Source organism: Vigna unguiculata, chromosome 5 (assembly GCF_004118075.2).
Source record: "Vigna unguiculata cultivar IT97K-499-35 chromosome 5, ASM411807v1, whole genome shotgun sequence".
Lineage (NCBI taxonomy): Eukaryota > Viridiplantae > Streptophyta > Magnoliopsida > Fabales > Fabaceae > Vigna > Vigna unguiculata.
The window spans coordinates 1,889,380-1,913,628 of record NC_040283.1 but is presented as its reverse complement, the minus strand read 5'-3'; the positions used below and the strand labels follow the sequence as shown (position 1 = coordinate 1,913,628).

At 32.5% G+C, this 24,249-nt stretch overlaps 4 protein-coding genes across 5 annotated transcripts; all 4 read left to right on the top strand.

Annotated features, from left to right (window-relative positions):
- The first annotated feature begins 2,013 nt into the window (after positions 1-2,013).
- LOC114184231 (protein trichome birefringence-like 19) lies at positions 2,014-3,542 on the top strand. Its single transcript, XM_028071513.1, has 2 exons — positions 2,014-2,568; positions 2,659-3,542. The coding sequence occupies exons 1-2, from the start codon at positions 2,080-2,082 to the stop codon at positions 3,445-3,447; spliced, it is 1,278 nt and encodes a 425-aa protein (XP_027927314.1). The 5' UTR covers positions 2,014-2,079; the 3' UTR covers positions 3,448-3,542.
- A 513-nt stretch (positions 3,543-4,055) lies between these two features.
- Positions 4,056-4,862, top strand: LOC114184001 (60S ribosomal protein L37-3). Its single transcript, XM_028071228.1, has 4 exons — positions 4,056-4,144; positions 4,224-4,359; positions 4,429-4,530; positions 4,610-4,862. The coding sequence occupies exons 1-4, from the start codon at positions 4,142-4,144 to the stop codon at positions 4,654-4,656; spliced, it is 288 nt and encodes a 95-aa protein (XP_027927029.1). The 5' UTR covers positions 4,056-4,141; the 3' UTR covers positions 4,657-4,862.
- A 4,295-nt stretch (positions 4,863-9,157) lies between these two features.
- Positions 9,158-14,727, top strand: LOC114184943 (proline-rich receptor-like protein kinase PERK8). The gene is given in 9 exon segments (XM_028072365.1): positions 9,158-10,335; positions 10,338-10,989; positions 11,777-12,190; positions 12,703-12,789; positions 13,079-13,149; positions 13,318-13,394; positions 13,621-13,768; positions 13,852-14,013; positions 14,129-14,727. Coding segments are annotated over 9 exon segments (2,235 nt in total). The 5' UTR covers positions 9,158-9,954; the 3' UTR covers positions 14,372-14,727.
- Positions 14,728-15,321: 594 nt separating this feature from the next.
- On the top strand, positions 15,322-23,429 carry LOC114184160 (putative disease resistance protein At4g10780). Of its 2 annotated transcripts, none has more exons than XM_028071422.1 (5): positions 15,322-15,479; positions 16,822-17,058; positions 17,630-17,713; positions 17,956-18,033; positions 20,048-23,429. In XM_028071422.1, the coding sequence occupies exons 2-5, from the start codon at positions 16,836-16,838 to the stop codon at positions 22,789-22,791; spliced, it is 3,129 nt and encodes a 1,042-aa protein (XP_027927223.1). In that variant the 5' UTR covers positions 15,322-15,479; positions 16,822-16,835; the 3' UTR covers positions 22,792-23,429. The 2 variants fall into 2 exon arrangements, with proteins under 2 accessions (XP_027927223.1, XP_027927222.1); XM_028071421.1 differs by having other exon boundaries at positions 17,932-18,033; positions 20,048-23,428.
- The last annotated feature ends 820 nt before the right edge of the window (positions 23,430-24,249 follow it).

Here is a 24,249-nt window from a genome sequence, read left to right as displayed (position 1 = left end):
GCAGCATTAATTTAAAATATTGTTTGGAGTAATTTAATGAAATTATGGTTGGCATTTTGGAAGTTTTTGTGAATCGATGATATAAAAATAGATTGATATATAATTTTGTTCTCCAATATTGATTGATTTTGGAGACTAAGGAGGAGGACCACTTAAGTGGCGTTTTGGATTTTGGCTTCACTTGCACATTATTCTTCCTTAGCTGGCAACTCCTTTGTTTTTAATTAATTCTTCTCTAAAATTTGTTCATAACAATAATGCAAACTCATTATTTATATCTTCACATTATTTTCTCAATTTCATACAAAATTTAGTTATAAATGTAGCAAAATCCATTTGCATAAACTAAATCAATTTTGAAATAGTTTTTTTATGTAGTTTTCATTAAGATTATTTTTAATTCTTTTTAAAATATATTTTAATTAAATTGAATTTTTTAAGAAATAATCATACCTATAAATATCTCTTTCAACTTTTAATCACCCACTCCTTCATACTAATGGCATATGGAAACTAAAACTGCATAAATTGACCAATGTCTTCGAGAGGAGTCCCACGCACTATAAACCATTTGTAAAAGCAAATTATTTTTTCACAATGTTTTGCAATTATTTTTTTATGTGGTCCAATTGTTATATTCATAACATCTCATTTTCAATGTGTGCACGATAAAGTATATACAGGGACTTAAGGCTAATTTCTTGTTATTTTTTAATATGTATAATTAATTTTATAATTATGAATATCGAAAATTTGACACCCACACCGCTTTATGTCCTCATCCATCTTTTTTAATGTTGAATTACGATAGATTGACAATTTATTTTTCAATATAAGTACTTTATAACTTTTTTTTTTATATGTTGATTGATTAATTTTTATATAATTATCATATTATCTTTATATTTTGATATTTTATTATAAAGAAGTAGTTATGTGAATATATATAAAAATTAATGGTTTTCAGAAATGATTTTGCTTGTGGTGTCAAGTGCCACATACTTTTCAGCATGGTTATTGCTTTATGTCTATTTCTTGTTTGTTTTAAATTTTTATTTCAGAATTTGAAGTGGCATGTCCTACCATTACCACGACAAACACTGTTGCAAAGGAAAGTAACTAACCTTGAACATATGGTTACCTTTTTCTTATAGACATCGTTTTTTTTTTATGAATTTTGAGATGTTTTGTCACTTAACAAAATGTGTCATTATTTTATGATTAATAAGTTGATGTGTTTCACCATTATAAATAGGAATATCATACTCTTGGGTTTATATTTTATTATATGGATTATAATTATTGAGATATTGTAGTTTTATATATTTATATGAAATTAATCTTACAAATATAAGATATTTAACATCACTTTTAACCAAAAATCTTAAGACTATGAAATTGAGTCTTTCATCATATATATATATATATATATATATATATATATATATTATTTAACTTTATCTATTATATCCAATGTTCCATCGAATGTAATATTTTTGATTCACAGAACTATTATCAACAAATACTTCGACAACATTTTATATTATTTAAAATAATAAGAAATTAGTTTATATTGATTTTGCATACTTTGGATCGGCTCTAGAATCATACTTAAAGCCGACACTATTTTTTTTGTCGTTAATTCCATGTATTATTGCTTTGATCACTTGTAGTTTTCTTTCTACATACAGCATGAGCTCTATACCTACCAAATGTTACAATCTCAGGCTTTGAATATTTCTAATTATATGGCAACAAATTAACTGTACTTTATTACCATAAAAATATCCATTCAATCCATTAAACTCGGTTAACAATATTATATATATATATATATATATATATATATATATATATATATATATATATATTGAATGGAGCCAGAAAATTAAATAGCCCAACCCAACAATTATTGTTTATACTTTTAATAAATATTATATATACATATTCATCCCTTTAAAAAAAAAAAAACAAGATTTATTTATTTATAGGGTTTATCATTTATATGTGTAATGATCACTCTGCCAAAAACAATGACTTATATAAACCAAAGCTTCTGATGCAGATTTTATCTCAGACATGAAAGTTCTCAATGGGAACGGGAAGCATGCACCAGGAAAACTTGTCAAGAGTGTTGTTATCCTTCTTCCATTCACCCTATTCATCCTCATGTTACCGCTTCCTCTTACCAAAAACTCTATCTTTATACCTCCTAATAACTCTACCTTTTCCTCTCCTAATAAGGTATATGTTAACAGAAGCAGCTACGATTCGAACGTGACAGAGATGAAACGATGCAACGTGTTTTCTGGGGAATGGGTTCCGTACAGTAAAGGACCCTATTATGATAACGAGACCTGTAACTTGATTCTGGATCAGCAAAACTGCATGAAGTTTGGGAGACCAGATAGAGAGTTCCTCAAATGGAGGTGGAAACCCGATGAATGCGAGCTTCCACTCTTTGATGCAACGCTTTTCTTAGAGATTGTCAGAGGAAAATCCATGGCCTTTGTTGGAGACTCCGTCGCAAGAAATCAAATGAACTCTTTGTTGTGCCTCTTAAATTCTGTGAGTAATAATAGTCACTAATCACTCAATGGCACAGTCACTACACAAAAACATGCGTATCTGAAACGTGATTCATTCACTTTCTTTCAGGTGGCTCGTCCTGAGGATATTTCCAGTAGATATTCTACAGATCCCATATATTTCAGAAGGTGGTTCTATGCAGATTACAATTTTACAGTTGTAACACTCTGGTCCCCATTTTTGGTCAGAAGCAGCGATGTTCACAGCAGCCTCATCACGAACCTGTATCTAGATAAGGCAGAAGAATGGTGGAGTGGTGAAGTGAAAAACTTCGATTTTGTCATTATCTCAGCTGGCCAGTGGTTCTTTCGGCCAGCATTGTTCTATGAAAAAGGACAAGTTGTGGGGTGCCACAAGTGTGAACAAAGCAACATCACAGACCTGAGTCACTACTACGGATACAGAAAAGCGTTCCGAACCGCATTCAGAACTATACTGAACATGGAAGGGTTCAAGGGTGTGACATTTCTGAGAACATTCTCCCCTGCACACTTCGAGAATGCTGAGTGGGACAAAGGAGGGAGTTGTGAGAGGACAAAGCCTTATGGGAAGGAGGAAATGAAGTTCGATGGTTACATTTTTGAGACGTACAAGGTTCAGGTGGAGGAGTTCAGAGCGGCGAAGAAGCAAGGGAGGAAGAGGGGGTTGAAGTTTTTGATGCTGAACACAACTGAAATCATGCTTCGTAGACCTGATGGACATCCTAATATCCATGTCTGGGGACATGAAATGAAGAACACGCACAGTGATTGTGTTCATTGGTGCTTGCCGGGGCCTATTGACACGTGGAATGAGCTTTTGTTCTATAAGTTGAAAACTCAGAAATCTTTTGTTTCTTCGTTACAGGGATTTGCGTAGGATACATAACTTTAGGTACAAAGATATAGTATTAGTCATAGGATGATGCAATGTATAACGTATTGATTCTTGAAACAAAGTGAGATTTTTTTTCATAGGATGATTTTTAAATTTTTTAAAAAAAGATGAAAGAGAAGAGTTATACGTATGTAGCATGAAATAATATTTATATTTATGTTGGATTTTGCATAATTAAATAATGGTTGGAATGTTTTTTTTTTTTTGAATTATTAAAGAGTATGAGAGATAGAAAAAATTATTTAAGAAATGAAAAAGGTATAAGTGTAATGTATTTTACTAATATGAATTTAAATGGTTGTAATTTATTAAGATAATAATTTATTGAATCAATAGTTATTAAAATTATAGTTTAAAAATAAATGAAAAAATAATAGAGATAAAAATTATTGTTTAATATATTTATAATTATGTTAAAAATTGTTTATAATGGTTAAACTATTATTTATAAATAGGTAAAATCATGTGCATAAAATTATCCATTAATATTTTTATTGCTAAATCATTCAAATTATATACTATAAATCAATGCAACAGAGTTAATATAAATTGGGCCGGAGGCCCATACAATAATTGGTCTAAAGGCCCATATAAAAGAATAACCTACCCATCTGTGCAGGCACATATATAAATCCTCTCCTTTCAGACAAACTAGGGTTTCTGCTCTGCTGCTACAATGGTATGTGTTTTTGCGCTTATTCTCTGTAGAAGTGATACCAATTTGATTCTGATGGTGTTTGGATTTTGTATGAGTGTAGGGGAAGGGAACAGGGAGTTTCGGTAAAAGGAGGAACAAGACCCACACCCTCTGTGTCAGATGCGGCCGTCGCAGCTTCCACCTCCAGAAGAGTCGCTGTGCTGCGTGTGCTTTCCCAGCAGCGCGCACTAGAAAATGTAACTTTTTTACAATTTTCAAATTAGGGTTTGTTTAAGAATTCGGTATTCACTGGTCTATGGTTTCAGATAACTGGAGCGTGAAGGCTATTAGGAGAAAGACCACTGGAACTGGAAGAATGAGATACCTGCGTCACGTGCCTCGCAGATTCAAGAGCGGCTTCAGAGAGGGTATAATCGGTTAATTATTTCAGTGTTTAAATTTGGGCATTTGTTTAGGGTTTTGGCTTACGTGGTGATTTTGAATCAGGTACCGAGGCTGCACCCAGGAAGAGAGGAGCGGCTACCACTGCCTAAGCTTTCCAGGGTAGCATTTTTTCTGGATCATTGAATTGTAGGAGTTAAGGCTTCTGTGTTGTGCGGAACCTTGCGGAACATTTTTTCTTTCTGTCGATTTGATCTCATTTGATATATATGGATTTTGTATTTCCACCTGAGGATGATAAGGAATTTTGATTTGATAGTTTTTTACGTTTAAATTTTAGTTTTCAACTCAGGCCTTATTTTTGGTGTTGTGGTTGTTGGCAGTGAATTATAATTAACTAGTTTATGTTAATTACGTTAACAAGATAGTTTTGATTCCGGCATTGGCTTAGATTTTGCTACTATAGGAGAAATTGAGTTCAGAATATGCTACTGCTTCATGATTTATCTAAAATAATATGGTTTATGGATATGTAATTTTAAAAGATAGAAAAGTGAGACCTGTTAATGTTAAACGTTCTTCGCAATCATGTCTCACCTGATAGTGTTTCCTTGATAGAAGAATTTGAGAAGTATGCAAGGCTGTGGTAGATAACATGTAATGGTAGAGATGCAATTTTCCCAAGCTCCTTTTTTCCTCTTTGTGTTTACTTCCTGTATCCCATAATTCTTTGCGCACCTCCTTAAATAAGTGATTATATATTCCACAAAAATTTCAGAATGAGTTTTTTAAAATTTACGGAGCAAAATTTCTAGAATAAAATTATGAAACGGAATTTTCAGAATATATGAAATACATCTCAGAATAAATTCTTGGAAATAAACTTATCAAAATATATGTAATGTCTTTTGAAGTGAGTTTTTCAAAATTCTACTACATTAGATATGTTTTAGAAAGGACTTTCTGAAACAAATGAAAAATATGTTGCTGAAAAACTTTTCAGAACGAGTTTCAGTTTTCTTGTACAGTTTCTTTTTTTCTTCTGCGTTTTTCATCTCTTGTTCTTCCTCTAGTTATGTGATGTGTTGCTGCAATGAATCTTTTTCATATACGGTGGAGGTTGCAATTAGTAATTGGGGAATGGAGAAAGCAACAAGCATTCCTCTTCTCAAATTCAAAAGTATTGATAGGCCATAAAAAAATATTGCGAAGTTGTAAAGTGAAAGGTATATATTTAAATTGTAATATATTTGAAAGTAAGTATAATAGTTAACTGAATTATCAATTCTCACGCTTCAAAAGAATATGACGTATTTAGAGGGTTAAATTAGATGAAGGGACGAATTCAAAATTTCTCATGGATTGCGCAATAATATTATTTCACTTTTAAATAATTTGTATCAGTATTATATCAAGAAAGCTTTAATAATCAAAGGGACACTGTTACAATCAACTATTTAATTTTATCATTACTCAAACTTAACATCACTACTTAAACTGGAACAGCCCCAATTAAGTTATAACATGCGGCTTAAACGAATAAGATATGTTGTAATGGCTGTATTATGCTGAAGGATAGATAGTGATAGCTATCAATTCCATTTTAAAAAGTACCAAACTTATCGTTACAGAATATTTAAATCGTTATTCCAGTCAGTAATCTTTTAGTAAAGTAAATATTAAATTTATAATGAAAAGGTTTAGAATCGATGCTTGAAGTTGTGAACTTGTTCTTTTAAACAATGTAAAGTAAATGAGAGAAGATGTGCAATTGGAATAGGAATTGTCAAATAATGATAATAAAACAAAACTTGCAAGTAGGCTGGCACATGTAGCCGACAACTACATATTGATTTATTAATAAGTTTATTCCATCAAATTATTATTTTGCTCACAGTTTAGCAACGTGCTGTAATATTTATTTGGGATATTACAATATTGTTAAAGTTAAATTGTGGTTAGTTGGAATATTCACATGTTTGAAGGAAAAATATTGTTGAGTGAAATCAACTTTGTATGAAGAAATTACTAGGTCTCATTATAGACTGATTAACGTGTAACAAAATACTATTAATTTTTAATAGCTTTAAAATATTAATTTATTATATCAAAATTGGTCAGAACCATGTAGATGTAGTGAGATTAACCCAATACTTTTATTATATCAAAATTGGTCAGAACCATGTCAAAATTTCTTAGGAACTAATTTGTATTAAAAATTAAAAACTCGATTGAACTTATCACCTGTGTGATGATTTTACTCGACATGGCCTTAATGAATAAAAGCAATGTATATTTAAACGTGCCAATCGTTTCTTGGCCTATAACAACTTTAGACTATTATTTAACAATTTTTATACCAATAAAATGATTATAACAAGTTAAATTTTGTATTTCTAAAGAAAAAGAAAGAGTGAAAAATAGTGTGTGGTAGTATCGTGTAAAAAATATTATAGTGTCGTATCATTATTTTTTTATTATTCTCCTTCGTCACTTTCGATTTTATTTATGGGTTCTGGTTTTAAAAAAGTGGATAAATTTATTACAGTTAAATATAATTTTAATTTTTAAATTTCAACGCGAACTTATCTCAAACTTTAAAATTAAATAAATATATATTATTAATTTTAAATTTTAAATTAGCTATAGAAAATTTGTTAGTTATCAATTAATTCTAAATATACAATATCACATTTAAATACAATAAAACCTTTGGTTCAATTTTTTTTTTATATTTACTTTCAATTTAAACAAAGTTAGAAAAACAAATATAAAAAGTTCAAAGAAATAAAACAGAATATCCAACGTAATAATCTAGAGACTAAAGGAATATATCTGACAGAAAATATTATAAGAATTCACTTAAGGATAAAAAAAAGAATGATTCTATGTCTCTTCTCTAAACTTTTCATTAATATTATTCCTTACCTCATTTCTATATGCTATTTCTCTACTACTAGAAGTTTCTTTTCTTCCATGGTATTAGATTTAGTTTCTAATATTAAATAAACAAGTATTCACTAAAATATCAATGATTTTTATTCCTATACTTATTCATTATCCTAATTTTAATCTAACAGTGAACATTCCTTTTATCTTTTAATCTCTTGGATAATTTTTAAATGGATCAATCTTCGGGTAGTGGTGGTGTAGCCTGATTATATAATCCAACTAATTTATCTCACTATTCCAAAAATCTAATTATCTATTTACACAATTATTTAATTGATTTAACCTGATTAACACATAATAAGAAAAGTATTTTTAATTAATTAATTTTATTTTATTTTATTTTTACCTACTTTATTTTTATTGAACTTCATATTCAATATTTATAGTTTAACAAAACATTAGTTCATGTGCACAAACTATTAATTTATTTAAGCACGTAGGATTGTCTTTTCCATGTGCAACAACTTACTGGATAAAAACTATTGCATTGTTCATGCAAATTTCTTTCTTAAAATGAATATTTTCATACTTCTCAATATTTTCACTGTCCATTTAATTGTTTTAAAGACCAGGAATAATTAATTATTACTCACGTTATATTAAAAAGTCAGAGATTAAAATGAAATTAGAAAAATTTGTTTCTATAAGGCATCAATTGGACATGTGATCTAACAACCAACCACAATACAATATAATAAATAATTAATACAAGTTAGAATGAACTTCAGCTTCTGACTTAATAATACTTTTGTTTTGCTTCTTCTTTACTATAATTTATATTTAATATTTAATGCCAACCATAACTCTATCACAGCCAATAACTGCAACATTTCATGCCACTACTCTCCAACTATATATAATAAAATCATTTTTTTAATCATCATTCTTTTATAGCAAACAACTGCTCATTGTAATTAACTTTAATTATTTTTCGATGACAAGTCTTAAGTACTGAAAGGAAAATTTAGAATTACAAATAAATTTATCTATTGATTAGTTTCTGATTATAGATAAACACTTTTATAGAGATACTCTTTGAATTTTTTAAGCCATCAAAAGTGACATTGTGTTTTGTGGTGATGACAAGAAGTATCATTCCTCAGAACCAACATAGTGAAAAAATCTAAGCACAAGAGGGATTAAATGTCTTCACCAAAATAGTAAAGAATCTTACAAAATACTGAAAACAAGAACTTACAACTGTTAAATAAGAAACTCCACTTAAAAGGGGAAACTTTAAAATATGGTAATAAGAGAAGATGTTACAACTTACAAGTTCTAACACAATCTAAAGTTTCTTCCACTTATGATTATTAAAAGTCACAAATTTTGCAAGTTTTATCTTCTATTTATAACAAATTAGTTTAGACTTTCTGATGAATTTTGTTAATGACAGAGACTGCTATTACTTCCAGTAACGATAAAACTAATGATTGAATAAAGAAAAAAATAAATAATGCTATTAGCACTTTCTAACATACTTTATTATTTATTTAAAATTTATTAAAATATAAATCATAAAAAGAAACTTATTAAAATAAAGAAGGGAATGTCAAATTTTATTATAGGTCTAATAAATTTGACCGATTCAACGTGTTAGGTGGGTTTCCCCTCAAAAAATAAAGTGACAGCATACAACATCAGAAGCATGGTCCCTCGAATTCAAAAAAAGTAAGACAAAATAAAATGGTATGGTTTAATGATTGCGTTTTCTGAATTTTCAATTGGGACACGACCTTGTCCCATTAACAGTGCATGTGAGGTGAGTGAAGGAGTGCCATAGAGAGTGTGTGAAACGGAGCTTATTCTGAAAGTCGTCTCCACGTTCTGCCTTGCACTTATTGTGGGGTGTGCTGTGTCTGTTTCTGTGTGCCACTATTCTCATATTCCGCAAAATCAGCTTTTTCCTACGGAGTTCTGAACCTTCCGTTTCTTGCCCGTGGTCAATTGTACATGCAATTTTCGAACACCCTCTTCTCAGATGTCGCTGAAGGTTGCATTTTTAGTTCATTGCTGAGTTTTGGAGATCTGGGTATGCTCTATTTTGACCTCTCCGGTGGGTTAGACCAGTGACCAAGCTGGGTCGTAATGTTGGAAGATGCTCCTTGATTTGCGAAAAGGTTTTGTTTCACGAGCTGGACTTCTTTTTCCCCACTGTGAATTTGCTTTTTGTCAGCTGTTGTACCTCACTAAAGTATCAGCTTTCTTGAAAGTTGTTTGTGGGTATTGACTTTTTGCTCTTTGCCAAAGTTAAGTGTTTTTTAAGGGATTGGGTCTTGGTGGTTGTGTTTTTTTTTTTCTCTGAAGAAATTCGAGCATTGCTTGTGGAAGGGTTGATCTGAAAATTGAAATTTTTTGTTGATGCTTGATCTGGAATGTTGTGTCGAGTTTGTTTCTGGAATTTGGAGTGATGGTGGTTTGAGAAAGTATCGGAGTAGTGGTGATGGAAGTGTTTAACTAGTAGTACATTTTGTTTTTGAGGGAAGATTTGTGCAGTAATGGCTTCAACCAACCCTTCTCCAAATGCTTCCCCTGTTGCAGTGCCTCCGGTTCTTGGTGGTGTTTTATCACCACCACCATCTTCATCTTCTCCGACCAATTCCTCCACCACTCCTCCATCACCTCCCAATTCTTCCCAGCCCAATCAAACACCCAATTCCCCTGCTCCTTCATCTCCTTCATCTCCCTCTGACCCTTCAGCTCCACCTCCTTCACCTCCTCAGGCAGTGCCTGCAACCCCTCCTCCTTCCATATCAGTCTCTCCTCCACCATCTTCTCCACCACCACCAACACCAACTCTGCCCCCTCCTTCACCACCAGATTCTCCTCCTCCATTACCACCAGCATCTCCAACGCCACCAGTTGTAACACCTCCCCCTCACCACCAGCCACCACCACTGCTCCTCCTCCACCTTCCCCTCCAGTTTTGTCTCCACCATCTTCACCAACTGTTTCCCCTCCTCCCCAATCTCCTCTCTCTACAATTCCCCCTCCTTCTCAGCCAATTTCACCATCTCCTCCTCCTCCAGCCAATGTTCCAAGGCCACCATCCACCGGTACTCCTCCACAGAAAGAAAGTCCTCCGAAAACTACTCCTTCACATGCACCCCCTCCATCAGTTTCTCAATCTCCTCCTAAGCCTCCTCCTTCTGATGTTCCCCCTCCATCCACATTGCCATCAACTCCTCCTTCAGTCCCTTCAGGATCTTCACCTCCAGCTTCTTTGCCTGACCCCCCAACCAATGAAACGGCCGTTGGGGGTCCACCGGTACCACTGCCGTCTCTTCCAACTGAGAAACCCACTGCTAGACCAACTAATGATGGTTCTAACGATATAGGTACAAACAACACGCCTTCACATTCAGGAGTGTTAAGTGCTGGAGGATCCGTCGCCATTGGAATTGTAGTTGGTTTTATTGTCCTCAGTTTTCTTGTTATGGCCGTGTGGTTTGTACAGAAGAAAAAGAAGAAGGAAAAAGGATCAAGAGGTGGTTATGCTGCTCCTTCTCCATTTACCTCATCCCACAATTCAGGTATTGCATTATGTATTGCCAACTATTAGGGCTTAGGGATATTATCTTGTTGGTTCTTGCATGTTGTTTGTTGTTAACCTTGATAATTTTTTATTCAGATAAGTTCAAAAGGATTTTCCCAATATTTCCTAGAGCCTTAAACTTGAATTAGATGATCCAGATATAATGGATTCTGGTTCCTAGATATTTCATTTATGAATAAGAGAAGTCCCCCTATTCTGGTTCTTGAAATATTCATCACAGACTCAAAACCGAAAGTCCGATGTCAATGTATCAATCTTCATTACCATTTAATTACAATTTCTCTTAATTCAATATTGACTCCATTTACGTATTACACTATGGCTTGCCATCTTCAGGGAAATACGATTAAGTGTCTGTAAGGGTGTAATTGCATTTTGATCTATATGACCAAGAACTGGTATTCAAATCAATGACATTAACAATGTCTTTATTTTTCATTAATTGAACCCTAAACTCAGTTGTTGCAAGATACTAGAATTGGGTTTGTGGCTAAAGACTGACAGTTTTGGACGTTTGAAGCCTTTTATTGGTTCAAACTTCCTTGCTGTCAGGGGCAACTTTGGTTTCTACATTATTTCTTACAAATTTTAGCTGATCAAGATACTTAGGCAGGATGTTTGTTGTCGGACTTTGTTCTGAAAAGTTCTGGAATTGTAGTTGCATTATGTTTAAATAGCATGACACCATACAGTTGTATTTGTTTGTGATAACTTCTTAATTCGGCTACAATTTTATGTATAAATCATTTGGTATTCTCTTCTAGGTACCTTATTCTTGAGGCCACAGTCTCCAGCCAACTTTGTAGCAGGTAGTGCATCAGGTAGTGATTTTGTGTATTCTCCATCAGAACCAGGTGGAGTAAGTAGCTCAAGATCATGGTTCACGTATGAAGAACTTATCCAAGCTACAAATGGATTTTCGGCACAAAATTTGCTGGGAGAAGGTGGATTTGGTTGTGTCTATAAAGGTTTACTCGTAGATGGAAGAGAAGTAGCTGTGAAACAGCTAAAAATTGGTGGTGGGCAAGGGGAACGTGAATTCAGGGCAGAAGTTGAGATTATCAGCCGTGTGCATCATCGGCATCTGGTTTCCTTGGTTGGTTACTGTATATCTGAACATCAGAGATTGCTTGTATATGACTATGTTCCCAACAATACTCTTCATTACCATCTCCATGGTAAGATAAATACATATTGATTGCATGGTTAGATGAGAGTTTGACACCCATTTGTAGAGAGGGGTGCAGAAAATAAGTTGTGAAAAATTAGAGTTGTTTCATAAATTTGTAGGACATAGACAGCTCACAGATAGTTCACAATTTAAGGAGAAAAGGTTCTTTGATTATAAAATTATCAATAAATTTCAACATTGACAATATCTTGATATATGTCATATGTGCAATATTGGCTATTTTGTAAGCCCCTTCCATAAAACATGGAACATCATTTCTGTTGACATTTTTCAAAATATTACCTAAATGAACTCATCCAAATAGACCATGTTCAATTTCTCACTCAATCAAAATGATTTACTACATTGACCTTAGCACCCCTACCTTATGTTTTTATTTTTGAAATTTGTTAAAATGTTTACTGTGGATAATACATATAAGTTCCCATCATCATGTTGTCTGTAGTTCACCTAAAATTTGATCTAAAACCTGACCAGTAAATTTATTCATTTTTTCAGAAGAAAATAGACCAGTACTGGATTGGCCTACCAGAATCAAGGTTGCTGCTGGTGCAGCTCGAGGAATAGCTTACCTGCATGAAGACTGTAAGTATCTTCTTTTTCGCAGTATTCTCAAGTATACATTTATCATCAGTTGAAGACAAGGTGTTTCCATGGTACTACATGCTCCTTCGGTGCTTGGAGTATTTATTTTAAAATAAGGACATTGAGTTCTTTAGAAATTTTGCAACCACTATTAAGATGCTAGCATCAGACATGGTTGCATTATTATTGATTGCACATTCATAATTACTTACGTGTTTTCCCCTTTATCTTTCGGATTTTTGTACCATAATAGATTGTTTATCTTAGTTCAATTTAATTAATTTATCAGGTCATCCACGCATTATTCATCGAGATATTAAGTCGTCGAACATCCTTCTTGATCTCAACTATGAAGCTCGAGTAAGCTTTTTTAACCTGTACCTCTGATGGGAGAATAGATTTTGAAACTTTTTGATGAAGTCATTTAAATAAATTTATTCACACTTAAACGTATGCTTGAACTGCATCAGCATCTTACACTATTTTCTTTATTGTTGTGACGTTTTTAATGTATGATTTGATCTACAGGTTTCTGACTTTGGGCTTGCAAAATTGGCATTAGATTCAAATACACATGTTACAACACGAGTAATGGGAACCTTTGGGTAAGTTATTTATTGATAGTAATATTTTTTGGTAGTAATTTTTTTTTTTTTTTTTCTGAGCTGTATCCTGTGTGGATATTATTTATTGATCTTTGATCTATTATGCCTTTGTTTTAGGCCGTTTATGGCATATAAATCTTTTAGAGTGTTTTGGATATTGGTGAAGTATGAAATGTTGGTATTGTGAGTATACATACCTAAGGGGAAGAATGGTCTGAATTGACAGGTACATGGCACCAGAATATGCAACAAGTGGGAAACTAACGGAAAAGTCTGATGTATATTCCTACGGTGTTGTGCTTTTGGAGTTAATTACAGGTCGGAAACCTGTTGATGCATCTCAACCAATTGGTGATGAGAGCCTCGTTGAATGGGTGAGTCACATAATTGCTTTCACAAACAGATACAAATATAAAAAAAATGCTGATTTTAATATAGTCAACAAACTTGTTTCCAGGCTCGGCCTTTGTTGAGTGAAGCACTTGAGAAGGAGGACTTTGAAATCTTGGTGGATCCAAGACTGGGGAAGAACTACGACAGAAACGAAATGTTCCGGATGATCGAGGCCGCCGCATCCTGTGTACGCCACTCGTCGGTGAAGAGGCCGCGCATGAGTCAGGTAATTTTATTCTCTGTCTATGGAGCATGAAATGCAGGTCAGCATGAACATGTATATATTTGTTGTGATTTTGAGAATGCTAAATGTGCATGCTTTGCACATTGGTGGTTCGCAGGTGGTGAGAGCTTTAGATTCCTTAGACGAGTTTACGGATCTGAATAATGGAATGAAACCGGGGCAGAGTTCGGTGTTTGATTCTGCACAGCAATCTGCACAGATAAGAATGTTTAGGAGGATGGCTTTTGGGAGCCAAGATAGTTCAAGTTTCTTCAATGAGTCTCAGAGTAGCTGGAGGAGTAGAGATCAAGACTCGACAACCATGTTTTCCCAAAACAAAACTGGTCCTTGGAACGTTTGAATCACACCACCCACTCACTCACTCTTCAGGGATTGCACAAATTTTGATTCATGCACACAACACAGACACACCTGCCAGTGCATGCACTTGAACTTCAGTTTTCTGGTGGGACATGTCTAATGTTGTAAATCTCTTTTTTACTATTTTTGTTCCCATTTTCCTAACATCATGTTGCTTGCTAAGGCCCTTTCTATTCTTTGTAAATTAGGTTATTTGTTACATACAGCAATGTATTTATTCATGTAAAATACCATGTATGAGTTGTAACACTTCCCGGCGCATAAAATCACAATTTACGCTGCACTTTTTTGTACTTTATAGTTTTCGGTTGAATTGAACATCAAAATTCAAAATGAGTATCCGATTTACAGAACTAAAAATTATTGTCAAAGTTTTTTGAAAATTACGTTCACGAAGTGAAAAATCACATATAAGATGTGCAACCAAACATACATAGGTTGTAAATCAAAGTTAACGGGTGCTGTGAATGATTGCTTAAACACTTCTTACCAGTTTGAATGAAATTTAAACTAATTTAACACCTTACAAAGAGATATGCCTTCAACCTTACAGCAGAAGAAACGATATGTGCATGATCACCATGTTCCTAGCCATTTGTTCTTGTGTTTGGAATTTATGAGAGGGGAACAGTTTTTTTTTATTGACCCATGGAAAAGAGTATGTATAGCATGTTAATGTCATTAATTTTAACTATGTCAATGTTTTGAAATTTTTATGGACGAACCTGCTACACTTCACCTGTCAAGAATTTGCTGACAGAACAACAAAGTAATGAAAATAAACTGAGAAATACGTTGTTTATATCATTACCAAAGGAAAATACACATATAAGGAAAGACTTTCGAGCCATGCCAATGGGTCCAGCGAAATATTGTTTGGTCTTGGTCATGATGACACGGCTACTTTTTGACTTCTGAGCGTGCATGTGTAATTTCCAGGAAATTTCGGCGAAACTGTCTCTCCTTGGACCGAGACCAACCCTTGAACAGCCTACATAATAATATTATAGAATCAGTGAGTTTTATATTGAAAGAGAGTAGGTTGCTGTGTATTCAGTAATCAACACCTGGAAGAAGGGCTTTATTCGGTAATTTCTTTATTCTTCTCTGATTTTCCAATGAAAATTATTGCCCTCGTTTTATTTTATACTTGAATGCTTCTTACCTGTATGAATCGAATTTAAACTAAATTAATTCCTTATAAATAGATATCCCTTCAACCAAATCCCAGAAGAAACGATTCACCTGCAGGATAACCATGTCCTCTAGGGAGAGACTTGAATCTGACGAGTCCTGAGTCGTGAAGTACTTCATAAATAAGAGATCTGACACATCTTAAATCCACAACTTTTACACATTAAATTTATGAATTTTTGTTTCTTATATATTGCCCATCTCACTCATATCCACTCATTATGGGATTATACACTTGCGTTTCCCATGATCTTCCCTTCTCAGTGAGAGCGGGGGATAGAATAGGTCCTGAGTCATGAGTCACCTAATATAAACACATCCAACATTACTTCGAACCCAAAATTTTAAAACATTAGCTTTGCAGGCCTTTTTCCTTATGTATTACTTATATGGTTCATCACCAGTCAATATGAGATTCTTGACACCACACTTGAATTTCACACAATATTGTTGAGTTCTCAACAATAATCAAGCATTTACAAAACCTCTTTATAGCAGCTTTGTCATGGATAGACCATCTTTACACTACACCAGACGATACTGTTTCTTTCAAATATTTCAACACTCCCTTCAAAACCTTCCAACGATGTCTAGGACATGCCACTTACATGTGGGAAAAATTTCAAGTACGAGTCAAAGTCTCACATTTAATAGAATCGACAAAATTAAATACTATATAAGAATAAAAACTCATAACACTATTATCTTAAAATTTTAGAATAAAAATAATATCAAATGTCTTATACATGTAAGACTAATGTTATATATACACAACCACGATCTCTATATAACTCAGGATTAGGCATTCATTTTAAAAACCCTTTTTCCTTTTAAAAGCATTATCATGGGTGGATTAATTTTGTACTAACTATGCTTGTTGTGAGCAGGGTCTCTAGCAATAGATTTTAAATTTACTACAACAAGTTTTCCCTGACAGAAGATGCTTTTACAAACTGCACACTAGGAATCCAAATGGGTTAGAAAATAAAATTAAAAAATATTTAGTGTTTTGGACGTTGAAAGCATGCTTGAAATGTGAATTGAAAAATCATGTTATTATGCCCAAAGCAGAACGCACTACTGTTTTTTGCAGTTGATGACACATTCATTAAAGCCTCTGTCAGTAGCCTTAAACCTGTTCAAGGTGGTGAAAATGAGATTTGATTAAGAAACGTGATCCCACTTTCCAACTGTGGATGAAATGAATATTAATTATATTTCATTGTGTGGATATAGGAAATATAGTAATAATGGGTAGACCAAAACATGAACACTACTGGAAAAAAGTTGATAAAGAAAAAGATGGTTCCTTGAAGTGTAAGAAATGCGGACATAAATTTAAAGGAGGAGTTTCAAGAATTGAAGCACATATTAAGGGAACAGGAGGCATTCGTAAATGCTCCTCTCCCCTTAATGATACAACATCTTCAAATCATTCCGAACAACACATGAATGTTATCGATACATCACCAGGTACAACTATTTTTCATTTCTCACTCACCCACTCTTTCTTTTGTATCCTATTGAAATGTTCAATTTTTTTATTGTATTGTAACTTTTTCAAAGGTTATTTATTAATGTTTTTACTTGATCCTTCGACAGCAATATATAAAAAAATCTCAAAGAGGAAAATAATGTAACAAAAAAAAAAATTCTTTAAACATTTCAACATAATAAAACTTGGTTCCTACACAATTTTTAGTGTGACTTTATACAGTCATTTTTTAATACAAATTAATTAAAAAAATGATATTATTTATGTTATATTTTTATATATCACTATTTTTTCTTGATCACATATTAACTATTTCAGCCCATTTTATTATCCTTTTAAATATTAAATAATTTATTATTAAAAATTTAAAATAATTTTTTTTCGTTGGTAAAAGTGTTTAATATAATTTAGATTTTTTTTTCTAAAAGATAACCATATCATTTTTTAAGAAAAAGAATTCTAAGAAAAAAAAAATAGCCACTCGAGTTTGTATATAATACATATACATATATGGTGATATTTAATGTTTTTAATTATCTCGTGTTAAAGTGGGGGAAAGGACCGAGGAAATGACTGATAGCGTTGGTCGTTCAATTAACAATGGAAGAGTTATACAATCATCATTAGGAGGAGGTATGCATCTTTTGTTACAGATTTATCTTGTTTATTTCCTTCTCCTCATCTTGTGTTTGTATTTTTTAAGGTGAGACAACTTAGTTTTATTTCTATTTTTCAATCATCAATTCCATTTATATGTCTTGTCAAACATACATACCTTAATTACTAGCTTTAGTTTTCTTGATTTTAGTGGAAGTTTGAGAAATGAATAGATTTTCTTTTTATGTACATAGCTTATTGGAATGAAGTGGTTGAAGGTGATCAAGGGATGGTAGAAATGGTTGGTGGTGCAGCTAACCCTGAAAACAGTCCATCATTAACCCATTTATTAGAAGGTACGCATCTCTAGTTACCATTTTTCTTCTCTTTTTCACCCAAGTGTGTTTATTTAGTGTTTTTTTTTTTCAATATTCAATTTTATTATTTCCCCAGTAAAGATTTTCGTGTTTTAACGTTATTATGCATTTTAAATAAACAACATTTTTTTTTGTATTTCTTACTGTGAGCATGATATATATTTATTGGAATTGTAAACCACTCACATTTGAGAATAATTGCTTTTTTTCTAAATTTCTCAAATCTAATTAAGTTTTGGTATAATTACTCGTATATTACCCTTTGGGGCTAGTGCGTCAAATAGGTACCCAGTTTAAAAAAGTGTCAATTGCATTTCAATTTTTAAAAAAGTGCTTCAATTAGGTATCTTTCAGATGGGGTTGACTAACACCGTTAACGACGTGCCGTGTGTTAGTATGTGGTTTTTTTAATTTTTTTTTAATTTTTTTTTAATTTTTTGAAAAAAAAAAAATGTCACGTGTCAAGTCTCTCTGTGTGACACGTGGCATTGTCAATGCCACGTGACATTGTCAATGCCACGTGTCAGTATCACTATCAGATGTCATCGTGTTGATTTCAGTTTAGTCCCCATATATGTTCTTTTGTTTCAATTTAGTACCTACTTATGTGTATCTGATTCAATTTTGACCTAATTTTTTTTAATAATTAAATTCCATTTTTTATAAAATTAAAAGTAATTAAGTATAAAAGTTTTACAAAAATTAATTATTTAATATTTATATTAAAATTTAGTGGTAAAAGTCATTTTATTAATTCATTTTTAATAAAAAAAATTAGTATAACATTCATACAAAGAGAAATTTGGTTTAAAATTAGTAAGAGACAATATTATTCTATTTTGAAAAAAAAATAAAAATTAATAAAACATGAGTAATTAATAAAGTAATGTGTTAAAAAGTCGTTATTAATAAAAATATTAGTATAATATTTATACAAATAATAAATTTGGTCTGAAATTAAGAGAAACAATATAAATATTAGTACTTAATTTTGTAAAAATATTTATACTTAATTATTTTTAATCTAATAAAAAATGGATTACAAAAATATTTTAATTATTAAAAAAAATTGGGACAAAATTGAATCAGATACACATATTTAGATACTAAATTGAAACAAAAAGACATATAAGGGGATTAAATTGAAATCAACACAATTGCATCTGATAGTGACACTGACACATGGCACATGGCACTGACAATGCCACGTGTCACACACAGGGACTTGACATGTGGCATTTAAAAAATTTTTTTTTCAAAAAATTTTAAAAAAATTAAAAAAAATTGAAAAAAATTAAGAAAACCACATACTGACACGTGGCAAGTTGTTAACGGCGTTAGTCAAATCCATTTGAACATTTCTTCAAAAGTTGGGATGCAATTGACACTTTTTTTAAACCGGTACCTATTTGACACACTAGCCCAAACTGAATACTATACAAGTAATTATACCTTAAGTTTTTTATTACTCAAAAATTTAAATTTCTCTTTTAGTTCCTATAATTTTCTTACCAATTCTAAACTTTTCTCTATTTTATATCAATAGTATAGTAGTCTTTCTCAAGGGCTAGTTTTTGCTTATTTTAAGTATCTCGTGTTGTAATATTGATAAATAAAAATCAACAAATGAATAACATTAATAAGTAAAAAACTACAAACTAAAATAAACATATATTCACTATAAAATTTAATAATTTTAACTAAATATTGTCAATTTCAAAATATATATTTTGAACAATTATTTTGATGTCATTTATTATAAATCGATTAAAAAAATTGAATTAATTTTAGAAACTCCTTATTTAAATCCTCTAAAGACCGATTTGGCTTTGTAGTATATTAATTTCTGATCTAATATTAATGAAAGGACAAGTTAGCAAATAAAATACTGTTTAACGAGAGCTTTAAAGATGTATTTGTATTTTTTTTTCTTTTTTGTTTTAATATATCAGAACTCTTAAATGAACTGAGGTTCACCAAAACAATAAAACAGGTCAAGAAGCAGAAAATGGTGATGGTGTTGTGACTACTTTAGAAAGTGACTGTGATGAGTTGATATCCGATCTAACAAGTGGGGAAGAGGACATTCAAGGACAATTACAATTGATGGAGTCACGTGGCAAGGAGCGCAACAGACACGTTGATTGGTGGTTGAAAGAACTACAGAACATGAAACAAAGAGCTATCAATGTGAAAAAGACACTGAATGAGTTTAGCTGCTCTAACTTCAATGTGCAACAAGGACAAATGTATTTAGTTGAAGAATTAGAAAATGAAATACAAGATTTGTTTGAAGAGATGGTAGGGCATATGGAAGGAAAGCCTTTGATGCTGTCAAATGAATTTCTTGGCCGGCAATTTGAGGAAAATGTTAAGAAGATGTGGGATCTTCTGCGAGAGGATAAAGTTTTCAGCATTGGCATACATGGAATGGGGGGAGTGGGAAAAACATTCCTAGCAACTTACATGGAAAGTGAGATAAAGAGAACCAAAACTTTCAAAGATGTCGTATGGGTAACTGTTTCCCATGATTTCACCATTTTCAAATTGCAACAACACATTGCAGAAATATTAAAAATAAAGCTTTATGGAGATGATGAGAGGGAGAGAGCATTGATTTTGGCGTCAGAGTTGGAAAAAAGAGAAAATATAGTACTTATTTTGGATGATGTTTGGAAATATATTGATATGGAAAAGGTCGGAATTCCTCTTCGAATGAAGGGTAATAAATTGATCATCACAAGTCGTTTGAGACATGTTTGCCAACAAATGGATTGCCTTCCAAGTAATATGATAGAGGTGATGCCTTTCAAAATTGGTATTAATTTTGATGATGATTGGGAGTTATTTTTGTTAAAACTTGGAGACCATGGGACACCTTCAACACTCCCCTCTCAAGTTTTGGATATTGCAAGATCTATGGTAGGGAAATGTGATGGTTTACCACTTGGAATCAGTGTAATGGCTCGAACCATGAAAGGGGAAACTAGAATACACTGGTGGAGACATGCCCTGAATAAACTTGACAAATTGGAAATGGGAGTGGAGATGCAGGAAGAAGTCTTAACTGTACTGAGACGTAGCTATGATAATTTAACTGAAAAGGATGTACAAAAATGTTTCTTGTATGGTGCATTGCTACCAAATCCTGTAAGATCAAATCCTGTAAGAAGAGATCTTTTGATTATGAATCATGTTGATATGGTACTGTTAAATGGAAAGAGGAGGTTGGAAGAAATATTTGACGAAGCAAATGTCATAGTGGATAAACTCATAAATCATTCTTTATTGTTGGAGGATAATCGGAGGCTAATGATGCATCCTCTGGTGAGGAAAATGGCCTTGAATATCATCAAAGAGAGTGGCAGTAACTTGATGGTAAAATGTGGGGAAAGTGTGGAAAAGATACCTGACATTGAGGAATGGACAATTGATTTGGAAGTAGTTTCTCTGGCTAACTATAAGATACAAAAAATTCCGGATGGCACATCTCCTAATTGTCCACGTTTGTCTACCTTGCTTTTATTTGACAATCGAATTACAGATATTCCAGAGTGTTTTTTCATGCACATGAATGCTCTAACCACACTTGATTTATCAGGAAATGATGGCTTGACACGTTTGCCTCATTCGTTGTCTAAATTGAGGACTCTCACTTCTTTAATGCTCAATGATTGTTCAAATCTGAAATACATACGTCCACTGGGAGAGTTACAATCATTGTTAAGATTGGAGATTTCAGGTTGTTCCATCCAAGTACCACCGGAAGGTTTGGAAAATTTAGTAAACTTGAAATGGCTAGATATGTCCAATGATGTCAATTTGAAGTTGGTACCAGGAAGTTTTCTCCCTAGTTTGACCAATATTCAATATCTAGATCTTTATGGCTGTTCAGGTATAAAAGCAGAAGATATACAGGGGATGAATTTCCTTGAATGTTTTGCAGGAACATTTGTCGATCGAGAGAACCTCAATCGTTATGTGCAACAAACACTGAATAGTGATTATGGACCTCAAACTTATTCTATCCATTATCAGGATCAGAGTCACAAAGGGCTTTGGGAGGAATTTTGGAACCGGGAGCCTCTTTCCGAATATAAGTGTCGAACTATGTGCATCAAAGATTGCGAAGAATTGTCATATGTCCTCCCGAGAGACCTTGTGAAGTTATCTGTAGAAGACAATGGCCAATGGGTATGCTTATGTGCTGCTCTGTCATCAGATGATTCTTCTACTTTGAAGGAAATTAACATTCAGTATTGCGCAAAACTGAAGAGCTTGTTTTGTTTATCTTGTTCCTTATGCGCTAATATCCAAAGCCTTCAATCTTTGAGACTTTCTCATCTGGAAAGTTTAACTACCATATGCAACAAAGATATTGTTAATTTAATACAACCTTGGCTTCCTAGTGGCATGTTCTCTCAACTCAAACACTTTCATATTAGCTACTGTCATGGAATAAAGACATTGATGACATCAAGCTTAGTCTCAGACTTTCAAAACCTGGTATCTATAATTGTGTCAAACTGTGATTCAATGGAACAGATATTTGCACTGACTTCTGATGACAATGATAGTATCAAAATTACACTCCCTAAGTTGACCACTTTGTGTGTAAGTTTTTTACCACAAATAAAGACAGTGTCCGAGAGAATTTTAGTATGTAAGTATGGGTTTAGACCGGTCTTCTTTGGTTGTCCCAAATTATGTGAACCCATAATAGAATCTATCATTTGACTGTGTTGATTAGATGATGAGACGCTTAGTCTTTATGTTCATTATTCTTGAATAGACAAAATAAAATCATTATTTACTTTTTGAAAAATATGAGGTTTACTAATATGTTTGTGGAAGAACATATATATGTGTATCGACTCCATATAGAATAACGTTTTCTTTACAAAAGATGATAATTCTTTGAAAAAAAAATAAAGAGTATATTAATATACTTTTGATCATCCTAAGTGTTGTGCAACATTTTGAAACATTGTTGCACAAAATTGAGATCTCCATCAGAATACTATCGCTCAATTAATGAAAGAAAATGGATGTATGTGAAGGATATTCATAGAAAATCATTTTACAATTGATTTTTGGTCACTACCAGGAAATTAAGTATGAAGTTTGAAGTTCAAAAGAAAAAGAAGATTAATAACTTATTTAGTTTCTTTTCCGTAATAATAGCTCTTAAGTTTTTTTCTTTTTAAGATTTTTCTTTCAACAGTATTGATAGTTTAATTATAAGAATACAATACAATACTACTTTTGCAAGTTAGCTGCATGTTGCAATCAACGATGATTATTCAAAGTTACAAGACTTGGCCTTTAGAATGCATAAACTATTTTATGTTTCAAATGCCTTACACACCCAACCTAATACGTTAATACTCTTCTCAACATTCAACTTTTTCTTAATAAATTAACGTATTTGTAAAAATTAAAATAGTACAAGTTTTCCAGACAAATAAATTGATCTGAAGAAATTGTCTGATTAAAATGAGTTCATGATCTGCAGTGGCTGATAATTTAGCAAATCTCATGAACTCTGAGAATTGTGCAGTGAAGATTTATACCAATGTACATTGTGAATGAGAGCAACTATAAAGAATGAGATTAATCACTGAAACCAATTGGTTACTGATCTAACATATGAGGAAAGAAACATTCAGGAACAATTGTGCTTGTTGGAATCCCGAATGTGCTACCCTGTCATGGAATGGCGCTCCTTCTCTGATGAAGATTGACATTAGTAATTGCATAAACTTAAAGAGTTGGGTATGTTTGTAAAATTCTTGTTTCTTTTGTAGTGATATCCAAAACTTCCAATCTTTTATTCTTAACTGTTTAAAAAGTTTAACTACAATATGTAAGGAAGATGTTGATTTAGCACAATCTTTGTCACCGAGGAGCGTGTTCTTTCATCTCAAGAAATTTTGTATCAAGGAATGCCATAAAATAGAAACTTTGAGTTGTTATTCTTTGAAGGAGATATTTGCAGTGCATAACAATGGTAATGACAATAGTTTCAATATTACTCTCTCCCAAGTTGATCACTTTTCAATTGTTTCATTTTACCACGATTGAAGATCGTGTCTAAAGTAATCTTATTCGATGTCTGAGAATACGTTGGAGATTCTTGATTCCCCAATTTAGAGAGGTTCCCCAGAATACAACTGAAAATAATCTAAAGTTAAT

Bases quoted from the DNA above. Each gene is read 5' to 3' on its own strand.
- LOC114184231 (XM_028071513.1), top strand. From the start codon at position 2,080: ATGAAAGTTCTCAATGGGAACGGGAAGCATGCACCAGGAAAACTTGTC. The intron at 2,569-2,658 runs GTGAGTAATAAT...ACTTTCTTTCAG, and splicing joins TGTTGTGCCTCTTAAATTCT to GTGGCTCGTCCTGAGGATAT.
- LOC114184001 (XM_028071228.1), top strand. The intron at 4,360-4,428 runs GTAACTTTTTTA...CTATGGTTTCAG, and splicing joins AGCAGCGCGCACTAGAAAAT to ATAACTGGAGCGTGAAGGCT. The intron at 4,531-4,609 runs GTATAATCGGTT...ATTTTGAATCAG, and splicing joins CAAGAGCGGCTTCAGAGAGG to GTACCGAGGCTGCACCCAGG.
- LOC114184160 (XM_028071421.1), top strand. From the start codon at position 16,836: ATGGGTAGACCAAAACATGAACACTACTGGAAAAAAGTTGATAAAGAA. The intron at 17,059-17,629 runs GTACAACTATTT...CTCGTGTTAAAG, and splicing joins TGTTATCGATACATCACCAG to TGGGGGAAAGGACCGAGGAA. The intron at 18,034-20,047 runs GTACGCATCTCT...ACAATAAAACAG, and splicing joins ATTAACCCATTTATTAGAAG to GTCAAGAAGCAGAAAATGGT.